The following is a 16,604-nucleotide window of genomic DNA, read 5'->3' as shown; positions in this document are numbered from 1 at the left end:
TGTTCCTGTGCTGTACTTTTCTTTGTTCTTTGTTCTTTGGTGTGGGGTTGCCCACAATGGGAAACCCCATTGGTCGGCTGCCGGGACGGAAGATCACCAGAAAACGGGTGCGGCGGGATGGAGAATCCTGTCCAGTGTACAGAAGTGCAAAGATTTACTCTGTGGCTCTATAGATGCAGGCAATTGGGACTAGCTTAGTGGTAAAAACTGGGCGACATGGACAAGTTTGGCCGAAGGGCCTGTTTCCATGTTGTAAACCTCTATGACTCTATGACTCTTTGAAAGTGAATTCTAGATTGGTTTGGCTTCATTTTTAAACAATCCTTCAATCAGTGTCCAAGGACATTTCAACACCTTCTTCAACTCTTCCCTGAATTTCCTCTGGGTGGCTGCATAAATAAATGTGTTTATGCAGGAATTCAAAAGTTTCATCATAGCTCCAGTTTCCGTGGCGATATACGCAGGCGCTGTGCGGTCACCTCTATAGTAAGTTGTGTTTGACAGTCGTGTTGTTAATAAGCTCACATTGTTTGTCAGCCACAACAATATAAAACTGCCCGAGATAGTGAAGAGTAAAATGATGGATTTCCTCCTGTTCTCCATCTCTGAATCACTCTGATTCTCACTGCTGTGACCCCGGAGTCTCCTACGGGCTCTGCTGGCCACTAAAACACGTCTGACTGTCAAAGAATTAAACAGGAGAATTAAAGTAAACGGGAGCCAGACACGCCAGATGCTGTGGAACCAGATGTACGCTGCACCAAAAGGTGAGGAAACAAATGCCAGATTTGCCTGGCAGCCCCAAAACAATTTGTTAATCATCTGTTCAGATTCATAGGCAAACAATATGGGTATGTTCTTGATAAAGATCAGGATCGAGAACATTGTTATAACCAGCACCGCAGTTCTCTCGGTGCAGTATTTTGTTTTAAACGTCTGGTAACAGATAATTACAAAACGGTCAAATGTGAAGGAAACAATGAACCAAACAGACAAATCAAGGCTGACAACTGTCTGGTATAGAATGAACTTACACACGGGAGTGTGAGACAGGAATGAATGTGGAAAATGATAACTGAAAATATAATACACCATTACATTGATGATCATAACTAGTAGATCTCCTGTTGCCATGGCCACCATGTAGATGGAGATACATTTGGAAAGGCCGCAGTTTCCTCGGAGGAGCGCCACAATCGTCATTAAGTTTGCTGAAAGTCAGAGAAGAGAATTTGAGTGTCTATTTCGAAACGACTCAAAATGTTCACCAAAAATACATTCCATTAAGAAACATAAATTCAGCACAAAATATGACTTACTCACAAATACTATGGATCGTGGTTGATTAAAAGAAGATTAGGGCAGCACGGTAGCATAGTGGTTAGAACGGTTGCTTCACAGCACCAGGGTACCAGGTTCGATTCCCGGCTTGGGTCACTGTCTGTGCGGAGCCTGCACATTCTCCCCGTGTGAGCGTGGGTTTCCTCCGGGTGCTCCGGTTTCCTCCCACAGTCCAAAGATGTGCAGGTTAGGTGGATTGGGGTTCCTAACATACCCTGAGTGTCCAAAAAGGTTGGGTGGGGTTATTTGGTTGTGGGGTAGGGTGGACATGTGTGCTTGGGTAAGGTGGCCTTTCCAAGGGCCGGTGCAGACTCGATGGACCGAATGGCCTCCTTCTGCATGTTAATTCTATGACAAAAAAGAGGCATATAATGCTCCAATGAATAGTAGCAAATCTGAGGATTGAGTACCACCAAAATGTTGATAGATAGGGAAAAAACATAGATGTGTGAGTAAATAAGCCAGTAATTATAAAACCAGATTAGAAGAGATGTGACAAGGACATAGAAAGGAAGATTGCAGTGAAAGTAAACATTGGTCTCTTGGAAGCAGAAGCAGGAGAAATTCTTATAGAGAATGGGAAAGACATGGAACAAATATTTTGTGTCTGTGTTCACAGTAAATTACAAAAGCTTCACACCAGAAATAGATGGTAACCTAAGGGACAAAGTAATTATTTTCAGAAGGAAATGGAGTCCACACCTGTTATATTACTTGGTTTAAGTAATATATGTTGTTACTACCTGCAGATGATGAACACTCAAGTCTTCGAAGTGAACTGAAATAATTTATTAAGTAACGATAAAACTAATAAATGAGTTTGACACTCCACTGAACTAACTCTAGCAATAAAGTAAGGATAAATCATTGTACAAACTGTATCTAAGCTACACGTGGTATCTAGGCTGTGATCTTACTCTACTACACTGCTGCTATCTGATTACTCCTGCATGGAAAGAGAACTGGAGCTTCTTGGAGCTCAGTTATATAGTGAATCTTGTAATGCCCTCTAGTGGTACTGCCACAGCTAGGGGTTGTGATTAACCCTTTAGTTACATGTTTGTCTACATATCATTACACCACCAAGTAAAAAAAGAACTTGAGTAGGATTATCCATTGGCTGACGCCGAAATCACGGAATGTGATTGGGCAAAGAATAGGTTCCAATGCCAAATTTACGGCAGGCGCCAATTTGACGCCGAATCACAATTGTCCGTCACCTCAACAGTGGCGTCAATGCGCTCCAGAACGCACATACATTAAACACCTTTTGGATGTCATTAGGGGTCCGACTGGTATTCTCCAGGTCTCACCATTTCTCCGCCTGCGATGGGATGATTTCCCGGCGGCGCGGTTTACTTGTACTTTTCCAAATCGTGAAACCGGCGCTGTGGCTGAAGAGGGAGAGAGAGGAGGTAGGACACAGAGAGGCACAACTGTGGGCTGCCAGGCTGGCTGGGGTTCGGGGGCCCCTGCCAGGATCAGAGGACGTGTGGGTGATGGGGGAACGGCCAAGTGGCTGGGATGACCCCCACGGGACTGGGGTGGTGTCCAGTCATGGACTGCCATTATCGCAGCCTGCAAGGCAGCCATCTTGCTGCACATCCCACTGACCACCCACCTTGGCCCCTGGTTCTGCAGAGTAACACCAGCCACATGTGTGCCCCACCCCTCCCCCACCCCTGCACCCAACCCTCCGCCATACCCACCCAACATGGTCGCCACCCGCCGGCGGCCCACCCAGATCAACGCCCACTGTAGCCCCTACTAGGGTGCCGGCAAAGACCACCACTGGCAAGGACAGTGGCAGCCGATGGTACCCCTAGCATCAGGGACTGGCGCCAGGACGAGCACCTTGCAGCAGCGGAGTATGCTGCAGAGGAGCAGGAGGCACCAACAGGCATAGGAGGAGGGTGTGCCAAAGAGGCGCCGCATGAGGCTCGTGTGTACCGGCAGCGGCTGTCATTCGAGAACCTGCCTGACCAGGCATGCCATCTAAGAACCAGCTGAGCAGGGAGAAAATGCAATATATCTGCCCGATCATGGCGCACCTGGCACCGCGGGGGTATGGGGGAGCACACCCGCTCCCGGTGGCCGTCAAGGTGATGGTCACCCTGAACCTTTATGCGACGATGTCCTACCAGCCGTCAAGTAGGGTCCAGTCAGGGATCTCAGAGAGCTTGGTGCACAGGTGCATCTGTGCGATCACGGATGCCCTATATTCCCAGGCGGCTCAATGCATCCACTTCAATGTGGACCAACCCACCAGGGTGCCTGAGCAGCTGGGTTTCCCGCCATAGACGAGATGCCCCGGGTTCAGGGGGTGATCGATGGGATACATGTCCCTGTTAGAAATCTAGCTTTAATATATAAGAAGCTTAAAAGGAAGAAATGGTTCAGAATCAAACTGGTTTATTAAAGTGGTTCAGAATTAAAATGTTTTAATAAAGTCATTCAGAATTAAAATGGTTGATTAAGGTCACACAGTTCAAACAGACAAACAGTGAGAACTGCTGAATAGCATCAGAATGATCAGATTAAAACTCCAGACAGGAGCAAGGACACATTCGTTAGTAGGTAAATCTGGGCAGTGTTCCTAGCTCAGTTTTCATGAAAATGGATAAAGTTTGATGGGAATGGAATATCACAGTTATACCAGATCAAAATTTGATGGACAGGCAATTTCTATCGAATTAAATGAACTATAATTATTATGACCCCATCGCAGACAGAAAGGGGACAGAACATTAACGATAGCAATTACCTTAAAAATAGGTGCTGATTTTGAACAATTGATTCCGGAATCATCTCATTTCATTTCTTTAACTATTTCCTGCGCTTTGCTCTGAAAGCCGCCAGTTTGTCTATTTTCAACTTTTCTGTATTATGTATTTTAATTTGAAGAAATCAAGAACTGTCATTGTATTGAATTCAACTCAGTCACCTGTATTTGCTTGGACAAAAGAAACTTTCTTAAAACTCTGTATTTGAAAGCAAGCTGTTCTGATCAAGAGACAGTTGAAACTGACTGAATAAAGCTACAATTTACTTCACTATTGAAGCTCAGTTTTAAGTTCTGTCGAGTGATATATAGTGCGGCGGCACATAAGATATATTAACCAAGTACAGATCTATCAGTCCCCCTACGAGCACCTACAGATGACAAGCCGCTCTCCACAAACTGAAAGGGGTTCCACTCGATGAGCGCGCAGCTGATAAGTGACCATCAGATGCGCATCATGCACGTCTGCACCCAAAACCCAGGCAGTGTGCTCAACGCCAATGGGGAGACTCGCTACAATGACGCCCACACAGCAACCAGGAGTGGGATCGAGCGGAGCTTCGGCCTCCTGAAAATGCATTTCAGGTTTCTGGACTGTTCTTGAGGGGCCCTCCAGTATCATGCTGAGAGGGTCGCCCACATCATGTTGTCCTCCACAACATCGCGCAGCATAGGGCGATATGCTGGAAAAGGAGGAGGCAAGTCCTCGCAAAACATTGAGCCCAGGTAGGAAAGGGAGGCTGCACAATTTGTGCGCCAGGGCCAACGTGCATGGGATGTTCTGATCGCCTCCAGGTTAACCAACTTGTGGGGCGGGACTGGCCAGGGGCATCGATACCGCATCCCACCCCCCCTACCAGCCACCCCTTCTATAATACATAACTGCCACACTACGGGGTGTGGGCCCTGGATTGGCAGTAACACCACGGGTCTGGTCCATGGGATGGAGGATGATGCCAACCCGCTTTGCGATGAGCTCTGGTGCTCCATTTTGTTTGACAACGCCTGACTCCTGCCCATGGTAGTACTTTCCACCTGGGTAATCCCTGCATGCGAGCTGGCCATTCCATCACACAGTGCCATCGAATCCCTGGGATGACGGTGGTGGGGACGGTCAGAGGGTGATGGGGAGGTGGAGCACGGGGAGGCCAGGCCACCCACAACTTCCGCCCACAGCCCTGTCAACGTCCGCCCATTTCCCCAGGCTCTGGCCAGCCCAGACCAGCCCATCCCTCACACCCATCTGACAGAGCACCGAGGCAGGTTGTAACAGTGTGACAGTTATTTAATGTGCCAACGTACAGACAGATTTGTGCCCGAGCCTCTATAACTAAACTGTGCCCTGCACCAATGCCAACTTAACTAGTGTCTACAATTCTGCCCTTCTGGGCCCTAACACTACTTGGTGGATCCCCAGATGGTACAGCAGGAGTGGAGGCGACCTGCTGTGACTCCATCCTGTGATCTGGGTCCCCATTGACGGCTATTTTCTGGAGCGTCCGGGCCTGGATGCACTTGGCTGCTGCTCAGGTGTCCCAGGAGGGTGGTGCCGTCCTGTTTGCCCGCTGCCCACTAGAAGCGCCAGGGACAGGAGTGGGGGGAGTCCAAAGTGCTGCTGTGTTCCATTTCCTCCCCTGCGTGAGACACCGGCACGGGCCCCATCACCTCCTCCTCCTGCAGATTGGGAAGGGGGGAGACATTGGGGAAATGTGGGCGCCGGTGAGGGGGAAAAGACGGGACATAGTTGGAGAATGGGGAAGGGGAGGGGGAGGGGAAAGGGAGCTGTGCCATAAGAGGCGGGTCAGGTAAAGGGATGTTCCCGCTCCAGAAGGAATAAGGCGGGAAGACAGGCGCAAGGCGGATGGGAGTTCCCCACACGGGGGGGTCGAGGAGTGAGCAGGAGTAGCCGGGGTCAGTTGAAGTCAGCTGACTTACGGAGGTAATATGGGGGGAGCAATCATGCTAGAAAGAGATCTAACGGGGGGGGGGGGGGGAGGGGGAGGGGGAGGGGGGGGACAACTGGGTTGCTGCTGCGGAAATCCAAAAGCAAATGGCTGAAGAGTGGGTGGGCGGGGATGGTGTGCGGCGCTGGGGGAGCGAGCGGGAGCGCGGAGGCGGGATATGGGACTGGCCTAGAGAAGGTAATGGCTAGTCGACACGGGAGGGGGGCAGGTAGCCCCCTAGTGAGGCTGATCACGTGGAACGTGAGAGGCCTGAACGGACCGATAAAAAGGGCCCGAGCGCTCGCGCATTTTAAAGGACTAAGGGCAAACATGGTTATGCTCCAAGAGACGCACCTAAAGGTGGCGGACCAAGTTAGGTTAAGGAAAGGATGGGTGGGGCAGGTGTTCCACTCAGGACTGGACGCAAAGAATAGAGGGGTGGCCATTTTGGTGGGGAAACGGGTAGCATTTGAAGCAAAGAACATCGTAGCAGATAGCGGAGGTAGATATATAATGGTGAGTGGCAGGCTGGAGGGAATGGAGGTCGTGTTGGTTAATGTGTATGCCCCAAACTGGGACGATGCGGGATTTATGAGACGGATGCTGGGGCGTATACCGGACCTGGAGGTAGGAAACTTGATTTTAGGAGGGGACTTTAATACGGTGCTGGACCCGGGGCTAGATAGGTCCAGCTCAAGGACCGGAAGAAGGCCGGCAGCGGCCAAGGTACTTAAGGGGTTTATGGACCAAATGGGGGGAGTGGATCCATGGCAATTTCTTAGACCTAGGGCTAGGGAGTTTTCCTTCTTCTCCCATGTTCATAAAGTGTACTCCCGGATAGATTTTTTTGTTTTGGGAAGGTCGTTGATCTCTAGGGTGGAAGAAGCTGAGTACTCAGCCATAGCGGTTTCGGATCATGCCCCACATTGGGTGGACCTGGAATTAGGAGAGGAAAGGGAGCAGAGAACACTCTGACGATTAGATGTGGGACTGATGGCGGATGAGGGAGTGTGTACAAGAGTGCGGGGTTGTATTGAGAGATACCTGGAGGTCAATGACGACGGCGAGGTCCCTGTGGGAGTGGTATGGGAAGCACTAAAAGCAGTGGTCAGAGGAGAGCTGATCTCCATTGGGGCCCACAAAAGGAAAACAGAGGCCAAGGAAAGGGAAAGATTACTGGGGGAGATTTTAAGGGTGGATAGGGAATTTGCAGAGACCCCGGAGGAGGAATTGTACAGGGAGAGGAGACGACTCCAGACGGAATTTGACCTTCTGACCACCAGAAAGGCGGAGGTACTGTGGAGGAAGGCACAGGGGAGGAGGTATGAATATGGGGAAAAGGCTAGTCGCCTGTTGGCTCATCAATTGCAAAAGAGGGCAGCAGCGAGGGAGATAGAAGGAATTAGAGACGAAAGGGGAGACACGGTGCGAAGGGCAGGAAAGATAAATGAGGTGTTCAAGACCTTCTATGAGGAACTGTATAGGTCTCAACCCCCAGAGGGAGAGGAGGGGATGCGGCAGTTCCTGGACCAATTGAGGTTCCCGAAAGTGGAGGAGCGGGGGGTGGTAGGCCTGGGGGCACCGATTGGGGTGGGAGAGGCTATTGAGGGACTGTGAAGCATGCAAGCAGGGAAGGCCCCGGGACCAGACAGGTTCCCGGTGGAATATTACAGAAAATATGTGGACTTGTTGGCCCCGTTGATGGTGAGGACGTTCAATGAGGCCAGGGAAGGGGGGACTCTACCCCCGACGATGTCGGAGGCGACGATATCGTTAATTTTGAAGAGGGATAAAGATCCGTTGCAGTGCGGGTCCTATAGACCCATTTCATTATTGAACGTGGACGCCAAATTGTTGGCAAAGGTACTGGCATCGAGGATAGAGGACTGTGTCCCGGGGGTGGTGCACGAAGACCAGACAGGGTTCGTAAAAGGGAGACAACTGAATGTTAACGTGCGACGACTATTAGGGGTGATAATGATGCCCCCAGTGGAGGGGGAGGCAGAGATAGTGGCGGCAATGGACGCAGAGAAGGCATTTGATAGGGTGGAGTGGGAGTATTTATGGGAAGTGTTAAGGAGGTTTGGGTTTGGGAACGGGTTTATTAGCTGGGTTAGACTTCTTTATGGGGCTCCAACGGCAAGCGTAGTTACAGGTCGACATAGATCGGAGTATTTCCGACTATATAGGGGAACAAGACAGGGATGCCCGCTGTCTCCATTGTTGTTTGCGTTGGCAATTGAACCTCTGGCCATGGCGTTGAGAGACTCCAGGAAATGGAGAGGGGTGATTAGAGGGGGAGAAGAACACCGAGTCTCGTTATACGCGGATGACCTATTGTTATACGTGCCGGACCCAGCCGGGGGGGGGGGGGGGGGGATGATAGAGGTTATGCGAATTTTGAGGGGGTTCGGGGATTTCTCGGGGTATAGGCTAAACATGGGGAAGAGTGAATTATTTGTGATACATCCAGGGGACCAGAGTAGAGAGATAGAAGGCTTGCCTCTAAGGAAAGTGGAAAGAAACTTCCGATACCTGGGGATTCAGATCGCTAGGAGCTGGGGAACCTTGCACAGACTTAATCTGACACGGCTGGTAGAACAAATGGAGGAGGACTTCAAGAGGTGGGACATGCAGCCTCTATCGCTGGCGGGCAGGGTGCAAGCAATTAAGATGATGGTCCTCCCGAGGTTCTTATTTGTATTTCAATGTCTCCCTATACTAATCACCAAGACCTTTTTTAATAAAATAGACAGGAGCATCACGAGCTTCGTTTGGGCAGGGAAAGTTCCGAGAGTAAGGAGGGGGTTCCTTCAGCGTAGTAGGGACAGAGGAGGATTGGCACTACCGAACTTGGGCGATTACTATTGTACCGCCAATGTGGCAATGATACGTAAATGGATGATGGAGAGTGAGGGAGCGGCGTGGGAAAGACTGGAGAGAAAGTCCTGTAAAGGGACGAGTTTAGAGGCGCTGGTGACGCCGCCGCTACCGATCTCACCTAAAAAGTTTACCACGAACCCGGTGGTGGCGGCAACATTGAATATCTGGGGACAGTGGAGGCGACAGAGAGGGGTGCGGGGAGCCCTGGTGGGGTCCCCAATCAGGAACAACCATAGGTTCGCCCCTGGAAGAATGGATGGAGGATTTCAGAGCTGGTACCAGTTGGGAATTAGGAGGGTGGGAGATTTATTTATAGATGGGACTTTTGCGAGATTGGGAGCATTGGAGGAAAAGTATAAGTTGCCCCGGGGAAACTTCTTGAGATATATGCAGGTGAGGGCGTTTACTAGACAACAGGTGATGGAATTTCCGTTGCTCCCGACACAGGGGATACAGGACAGGGTGCTTTCAGGGGTGTGGGTCCGAGAGGGCAAGGTGTCAGAGATTTACCGAGAGATGAGGGAAGAGGGGGAGGAGTCGGTGGGTGAACTAAAAGGAAAGTGGGAAGAAGAACTAGGGGAGGAGATAGAGGAGGGTATGTGGGCTGATGCCCTAAGCAGGGTAAATTCCTCTTCCTCATGCGCCAGGCTTAGCCTGATTCAATTTAAGGTGCTACATAGAGCACACATAACGGGAGCAAGATTGAGCAGGTTCTTTGGAGTGGAGGACGAATGTGGGAGGTGTGGCGGGAGCCCGGCAAACCACGCACATATGTTTTGGGCGTGCCCGGCACTGGAAGGGTATTGGAAGGGAGTGACGGGAGTGATTTCGCGGGTGGTGAAGGCCCGGGTCAAACCAGGCTGGGGGTTAGCTCTATTTGGAGTTGCGGAAGAGCCGGGAGTGCAGGAGGCGAAAGAGGCCGACGTTGTGGCCTTTGTGTCCCTAGTAGCCCGGCGCAGGATCCTATTCATGTGGAAGGATGCGAAACCCCCCCAGACTGGAGGCCTGGGTAAATTATATGGCGGGGTTCATTAAACTGGAGCAGATAAAGTTTGCCCTGAGAGGATCGGCTCAAGGGTTCACCAAGCGGTGGCAGCCATTTCTCGACTACCGAGGGGAACGTTAGAGGGAAGACAGATGACCAGCAGCAGCAACCCAGGGGGAAGGGGGGTGGAGGGGGGAGGGGGGGTGGGGGTTTTAGTTTAGTTTAGGTCAAAGATAATGGGGTTTTGTTACTTGTGTATTGTTAAAAATTTCTGTATTGTTATTGTTGCGTTTGCTTTGTAAGAGGGGAAAAATTGTTGTTTGGGAAAAAAATTTCAATAAAACATATTTTTTTAAAAAAGTAAATGTTGATGTTCAGTGAGACCTGAGTGTACTTGCACAAGAAACACAGAAAGTTAGCATGTCAGTACAGCAAGTAATTAGGAAGGCAAATGGTATGATGGACTTTATTGCAAGGGGATTTCAGACAAGAATACAGAAGCCTTGTGACAATTGTGCAGGACCTTGATGAGACCACACCTGGAATACTGTGTGCTATTTTGGTCTCCCTATTTAAGGAAGTATATGATGCATTGGATGCAGTACAGCAATAGTTCACAGGATTCAACCCCGGGTGAGAGGGGTGTCCTATGAAAGAGGCAAAATTAATTAGAGCTATGTTATCTGGAGTTTTAGTAAATGAGAGGTGATCGCAATGAAATATACCAGGTTCTGAAGGGGAAGGGGCTTAACAGAGTTAAGATCGTTCTGAAAGTTAGAACAAGCTCAATGGGTTGTGTGGTCCACTCCTGCTCCCATCTCACCTTGTTGTGTACTTAATTTAAATATAGAAGGAGATGCAGATTGAGAGCATTTTACGCTGTTGTATGTAATTAATAACACAGCCATGTGAGGCAGAGTTAGTATTAGACCCATTTTCTGGGAAACCTACTCACACATTTTGATAAACTGCTGCAGTCCTAAGTTTGCATGAGATGACAAGGTGGTGCAGAAGGTCATTCAAATCCGAGTGTGCAAACGTTAAGAATTCAGTTAAATTGTCGGATTACAGGAACATTTGAATTGTGTGTAAATGGTTCGATTTGTCCTGGCAACGATTGAATCTGTGACACTGTGATCCAGGAAACACCACACTTCACCAAACAGGCAGGAAGGACAAGGAGTGCATTAATACAGATTAACAACAAACAGATTACAATAACTCACCGGGAACACCAACAACTGCGAGGATCGGGTAGTAAATCTCCTTTATCAGCAGAATAGTCAGCTGCCCCATTTTCTGTGACAGTGGATGAATTCTGTCCAAGCTGAAAGTCTTTGACTCGTACATGGCAGAGACACAGGAAGGGAGCTTTATATTTACCACACATCAGTCATCCAGGGAGTCAGTCACATTACATCATTAGTAGCATTAGCGACAGTCACTGAACAAATAGAATCAATTAAATTGTTTTTCTGATTTCTGGTATTTCAGAACAAATATATTTGAACTTGTAGTTGTGCAGTTTAAGAAAAACACCCAAAATGAAAAAAATTGATTGAATCATAGAATCATACAGAACAGAGCGATCTAGCGTGTGCCGATAAACAACTCCTCTAAATCTGTGATAGAGAATTTCACAGGTTCGCCACTCTCACCACTCTCTGGGTGAAGAAATTTCTCCTCACCTCAGTCCGAAGTGGTTTCCCCAAACCCTCAGACTGTGACCCCTTGTTCTGGACTCCACCGCCATCGGGAACATCCTTTCTGCATCCACCCTGCCTAATCCTGTCTGATAGCTCGAGACAACACACTGCAGACTCCCAGTAACAATCAAAATGGGTTTATTACTAGTAGGCAAAGTCAACTATCGACAGCCACAGAGATGGAGTGGGTCTGAGGTAGGGCCAGTCTTTACCCTGGGTTAGTTCCACTTGAGAGTTCGGTGGGCACACCTGGTGGGTGGTTGCCAGCTTTTCTTTTGTCTTAACATCGTAGATCCAAGGTGTTCGTTCTGACAGTTCTTGCCCCTTCGTGTTCCTCATTTTCCTGCAGAGCTGGCGAGGTGTTAAGAGTGTTAACTATATTCCTTTTAGTTTTGATGCCGTTGTTTGCTCTTGGTGGTCGTGTTGGAAGGTGGGCCTTCAGGCCCAGGAGGAGGAGGAGGAAATGCAACGGAGGCTCCGCATGAGGTCTCGAGTGTACTGACGGTGCCTGTCATTCGAGGACCTGCCGGACCGGGCATGCCGTCGAAGACTCTGTCTGAGCAGAGAGATGGTGCGACGTATCTGCCAGATCATGGTGCACCTGGCATCGTGGGGGTATGAGGGAAGACCGGTAGCCGACACGGTGACTGTCGCCCTGAACCTTTACGCCACAGGCTCCTTCCAGGTGCCGAGTGGGGACCCATCCAGGATCTCACAGAGCTCAGTGCACAGGTGCATCCGCTCTGTCATAGAGGCCCTATATGCCCAGTCAGCAGAATGCATCCATTTCAATGTGGACCGAGCTCACCAGGATTCCCGGGCAACGGAGTTCGCCATCATCAATGGGATGCCCTGGGTCCAGGGGGTGATTGACGGGATGCATGTCCCCCTACATGAACCTGCAGATGACAGGCCGCTCCACACGAACTGAAAGTGGTCCCACTTGATAAACATGCAGCTGATATGTGACCATCAGATGCGCATTATGCAGTCTGCCCCCGATACCCCGGCAGTGTGCATGACGCCTTCATGACACTCAACGAATCCTGACATGTTCGAGACGCCCCACCCCCCAATGCCCCGCCCACCCGCGCCACCCCGGCCAGGGGGGGGTTGGCTCCTGGGCATCAGCGTTTATCCACTGCAGTCGTGTCTGCATGGCGCCTATAGACCGACGCCAAGACCTGCTACAACGACGCCCAGCAGCGACCAAAGGCATTATCGGGCGGTGCTCAGGCCTCCTGAAGTTGCTGGGGGCGGGGGACACCAGATGGATCCGCCCCATCTCCAGAAGGGCCTGCAAGACACAAGACAAAACGCATGATAGACCGCAGGCCGGGAGGGAGTGCAGAGTTGGGTTGGTGGGGGCGAGGGTGAGGGTGGTGGTAAGCATGGGTTAGTGGTGGAGGTGATGGTGCTGTGGAGGTGGAGGTGAGGGTGGTGTTGGGGTGAGTGCGGGGTTTTGGGTGAGGGGGTGTGAGGGTGGTGTGCGGGTGAGTGTGGGGTTTAGGGTGAGGGGGTGTGAGGATGGTGTGCGGGTGAGTGTGGGGTTTAGAGTGAGGGGGTGTGAGGGTGGTGTGCGGGTGACTGTGGGGTTTAGGGTGAGTGGGTGTGAGGGTGGAGGTGAGGGTGGTGTGCGGGTAAATGTGGGGTTTAGGGTGAGGGGGTGTGAGGGTGGTGTGCGGGTGAGTGTGGGGTGTGAGGGTGGTGTTGGGTTGAGTGTGGGGTTTAGGGTGAGGGGGTGTGAGGGTGGTGTTGGGAGGAGTTGACTCAGGAGGCAGGAGAAATGCAACTCAGCAAGGCCTCACTTCCTCATCAGCAGTCGACCTCCACTCCGGCGACCTCCCTTTCACCTAGACCACCGACCATGTCCAGGACCCTCTGCTCAGCCACAGTGAGGGGCCACAGGTCCGGCGGTCCCCCTCCAGTCTTCTCCCACTGTCGGCGGTTGTGGGCAGCCTACTCCTCGCGGGGGGGTAGTGCCTTGCGGGGTGTGGAAACAGAAAACGACACTGTTACACAGTCCGCCACATGCAGCCCAGGGGTTGGATAGCTGGTGGCCAGGGCACCAGGCCATGCCGGCTGGTATGTGTGCCAGCATGTGGTGCAGGGTGGGGTTCGACCGTCCTTCGGGTCGCGGGGGTGTTACGGGTGAATGGAACAGGGTTAGTGCCAGGGGCAAAGTGCGGCCTACTCACCCTGGCCTCCTGAGGAGGTCGTGCAGTCTCTTCCTGCCTTGCTGACCGGTCCAGACAATGGTGCTGGTTGCACTGACCGCCTCTTCCGCCTGTGCCCAAGGACAGCGAATGGCGGCGGCTGGCAGTCCCCTTCCCGGGCCGGGGTACAGGGTCACCCGCCTCTCATCCACCGTGTCCTGGAGAGACTCCAGATCAGCGTCCGTGAAGCAGCGTGCCACTCTCCTCGCGCCATCTTGTTGGCTGGGATGGTGTGTGGGGGAGTGAAGTGTGTCTATGCAGCTGAAGCTTGTCATTCTCCTGAGTGTCAATCACAAATCCAGGGAATACCACACAGTTTCTCATTGGAATCGATGGTGTTCCACGTGACACCAGTGTTATTCCCCTGACAGTCACAGATTCGGTATAGATGGGGCGACAGTTTTACTGTCGTAGAACTCCGCGAATCCTGCCCTGGCATCAACACTTAGTCTCAGGAAGGGAGAATCCCGCCTCCTGCCTTTCACCTTTGATTGTGCTTCAGCTACAGGTTATACCACAGGTTTGAGTTGGAAAATACAGCGGGCTGGATTCTCCGATTTCCGGCCTAGGACCTGACGCCGGCGTGAGAACGGTGGCGTTTTAAGACCGCAAAATCGGTGCAAAACAGCCACCGATCCTCCGTTTGGTGGGGGGCTGGGGGCAGGCAGTGTAGAGCACCAGACTGCAGCTGCCAATACGGACGGAGACTTTCTGGGTCTATGGCCGTGCATGAGCACGATGGCGGCCTGCAGCAGCCACGCCGTGCAACATGGCGCCGGCCGTGTGCGGACCCAGCCTGGCAAATAATGTACCCCTTTTGGCCAGGCTCGCCACCCCCGGACCACCCAACCCCCAGTGCCCCCAACCCCTGCCAAAGTCCCCCCTGCCCGAGGAGCAGCTCTCCCCCGGCTGTGACGGCGCTGGACTGAGTCCACCTGAGTTCCCAAAATATCAGAACACAGGAAGAGGCCCTGGCTACAGAGAATAAAAAGAACAGACTTTGCGATGTTCTTTTCACAGATTTCAGGGAGACATCGGGGAGAGAAGAGATGAGACATGGTGCACTGCCTGTAGCCACCAGAGACATTGGAAAGCAAGAACCATCTGAATTAAGATATCGACTGCCTTACTTTGTGAAGTATAAACTTTGTTACCCAATAAAAGCGCATCCTACCTAGGCCCAATGTCCTGCCCTATCCCCATCACCCCGCCTAAAATAGAATCATAGAATCCCTACAGTGCAGCAGGAGGCTATTCGGCACATTGAGTCTGTAAGAGCATCCTACTTAGGGCCAATACCCTGCCCTCGCCCAATAACCCCATTTAACCTTTAGACACTAAGGGACAATTTAGTATGGCCAATCCACCTAACCTGCACATCTTTGATAACTGCTCACAGTGAAGAACGGGACAGCAACTCAAGGGAGTTTTCCAGTTCAAGTGAGGAGATTCGGAGATGAAGAAAGGAAATGTTGAGGCAGGAATTTGAATTGGAGAATTTCTGGTACCATGGGGATAGTCAACCAGTGGGAACCTCAGGGACTTTAGGAATAAGGAGGGGATATTTTCTGGGAGAAATTTGAAGCAACCCTGAGGACTTTGGGACTCCATACATAAACCTCTCTGGTGGGTCTGACATTTTGGTCTCTCTTTCCAATCCTATCTTTCACCTGTCACTTGTACCAGTTCAAATTTACGAACGATGTGAGTTGGTGTTTGAGGGGCTGTGGGAGTCTTAGAGGCCTTGAGTGACGCAGACGATTCAGGTACAGCTAATCTGCTAATATCCAAAATGTGGCAAGAAAAGTAGGTTTGAGTCAGGGAGAGAACGTGGGACAGGAATGATGTTATTTAGTAGGGGCGAACCACGACCCCAGCTCCAGAAAAGAAGAAAGTGAATGGGCACTTCACCCTGTCTTGAACAAGGCTGCACAGCCTACTGGCTACTTCTGTGGTACACTGGTTATCATGCCCACGGGACATTGTGGAAGTTAGCCAGTTTGATCCCAAGTAAATCACAAGTGTTGCAGTGCTTCCCTTCTCATTGTGCAAGGCTGGATGGATGTCGCTCAGAGGGAGGTGGGTGTCAGATTTGCTGGACATCCCTTGGGTCTCCTGGGGGGAGATCCCTTGGCTTCGCTCCAGTTGAACCTCTTCCCATCGGGTGCCCAGGGGCGCTGGGCCCCTACGTGGGATAGAGGGGCAGCTGCAGAGAGATCCAAGAGCCTTGTCGTCCTCTGCCGCTAACCCTTCTGCATTCCCACAAGTGCCTGCACCGTGCAGTTTTAAGCCCTGCACCATGGAACGCATGGCTTCAGCCATGGAGGTCATGAGTTGAGCCATGGAGCGGACATTCCCACCATTAATGCAGGGCCTGCATCAAGGTCTCCACTGTGGACGTCACTCTCACAGTGCTTATCTCATTGCATTGGTGTGAAGGCATCATCTCCTCTGACAGACAGGCAATAGACCTCCTCCAATTGGTATTGCTGTCCAAGGAGAGATGCTATCATTTTTTCCTGATCCTCATGACTCTGCCTTTACAGTTCCAGCAGTTCTGGGATGTACGAATCCAGGGAGATGTCATTAGCCAGGGCTCGGCAGTGTCCAGGATTCTGGCATCGCTCTGAGTGCCGGTTCCCTGGGATGTCCATGCCTCCACATGCTGTGGATCATCAGGTGTGAGGTGACTCAGAGCCCTGCCTGATAACTTTTACCACTGTAAGGCTCCTGCCAAAATCCTTGCCC

General features: G+C 51.1%; 1 protein-coding gene across 1 annotated transcript; it reads right to left on the bottom strand.

The window, feature by feature from the left end:
* Window positions 1-291: 291 nt before the first annotated feature.
* LOC140411427 (probable G-protein coupled receptor 139) lies at window positions 292-11,284 on the bottom strand. The gene is made up of 2 exons (XM_072500533.1): window positions 11,161-11,284; window positions 292-1,211 (listed from the first exon to the last, which is right to left on the bottom strand). The coding sequence occupies exons 1-2, from the start codon at window positions 11,282-11,284 to the stop codon at window positions 292-294; spliced, it is 1,044 nt and encodes a 347-aa protein (XP_072356634.1).
* Between the last annotated feature and the right edge of the window lie 5,320 nt (window positions 11,285-16,604).

This window comes from Scyliorhinus torazame, chromosome 4 (assembly GCF_047496885.1).
Source record: "Scyliorhinus torazame isolate Kashiwa2021f chromosome 4, sScyTor2.1, whole genome shotgun sequence".
NCBI classification, from domain to species: domain Eukaryota; kingdom Metazoa; phylum Chordata; class Chondrichthyes; order Carcharhiniformes; family Scyliorhinidae; genus Scyliorhinus; species Scyliorhinus torazame.
The sequence above is the reverse complement of the archived record's forward strand: the minus strand, read 5'-3'. Positions and strand labels throughout refer to the sequence as shown.

Bases quoted from the DNA above. Each gene is read 5' to 3' on its own strand.
- LOC140411427 (XM_072500533.1), bottom strand. From the start codon at position 11,284: ATGTACGAGTCAAAGACTTTCAGCTTGGACAGAATTCATCCACTGTCA. The intron at 1,212-11,160 runs GTGAGTTATTGT...TCTGACTTTCAG, and splicing joins CGCAGTTGTTGGTGTTCCCG to CAAACTTAATGACGATTGTG.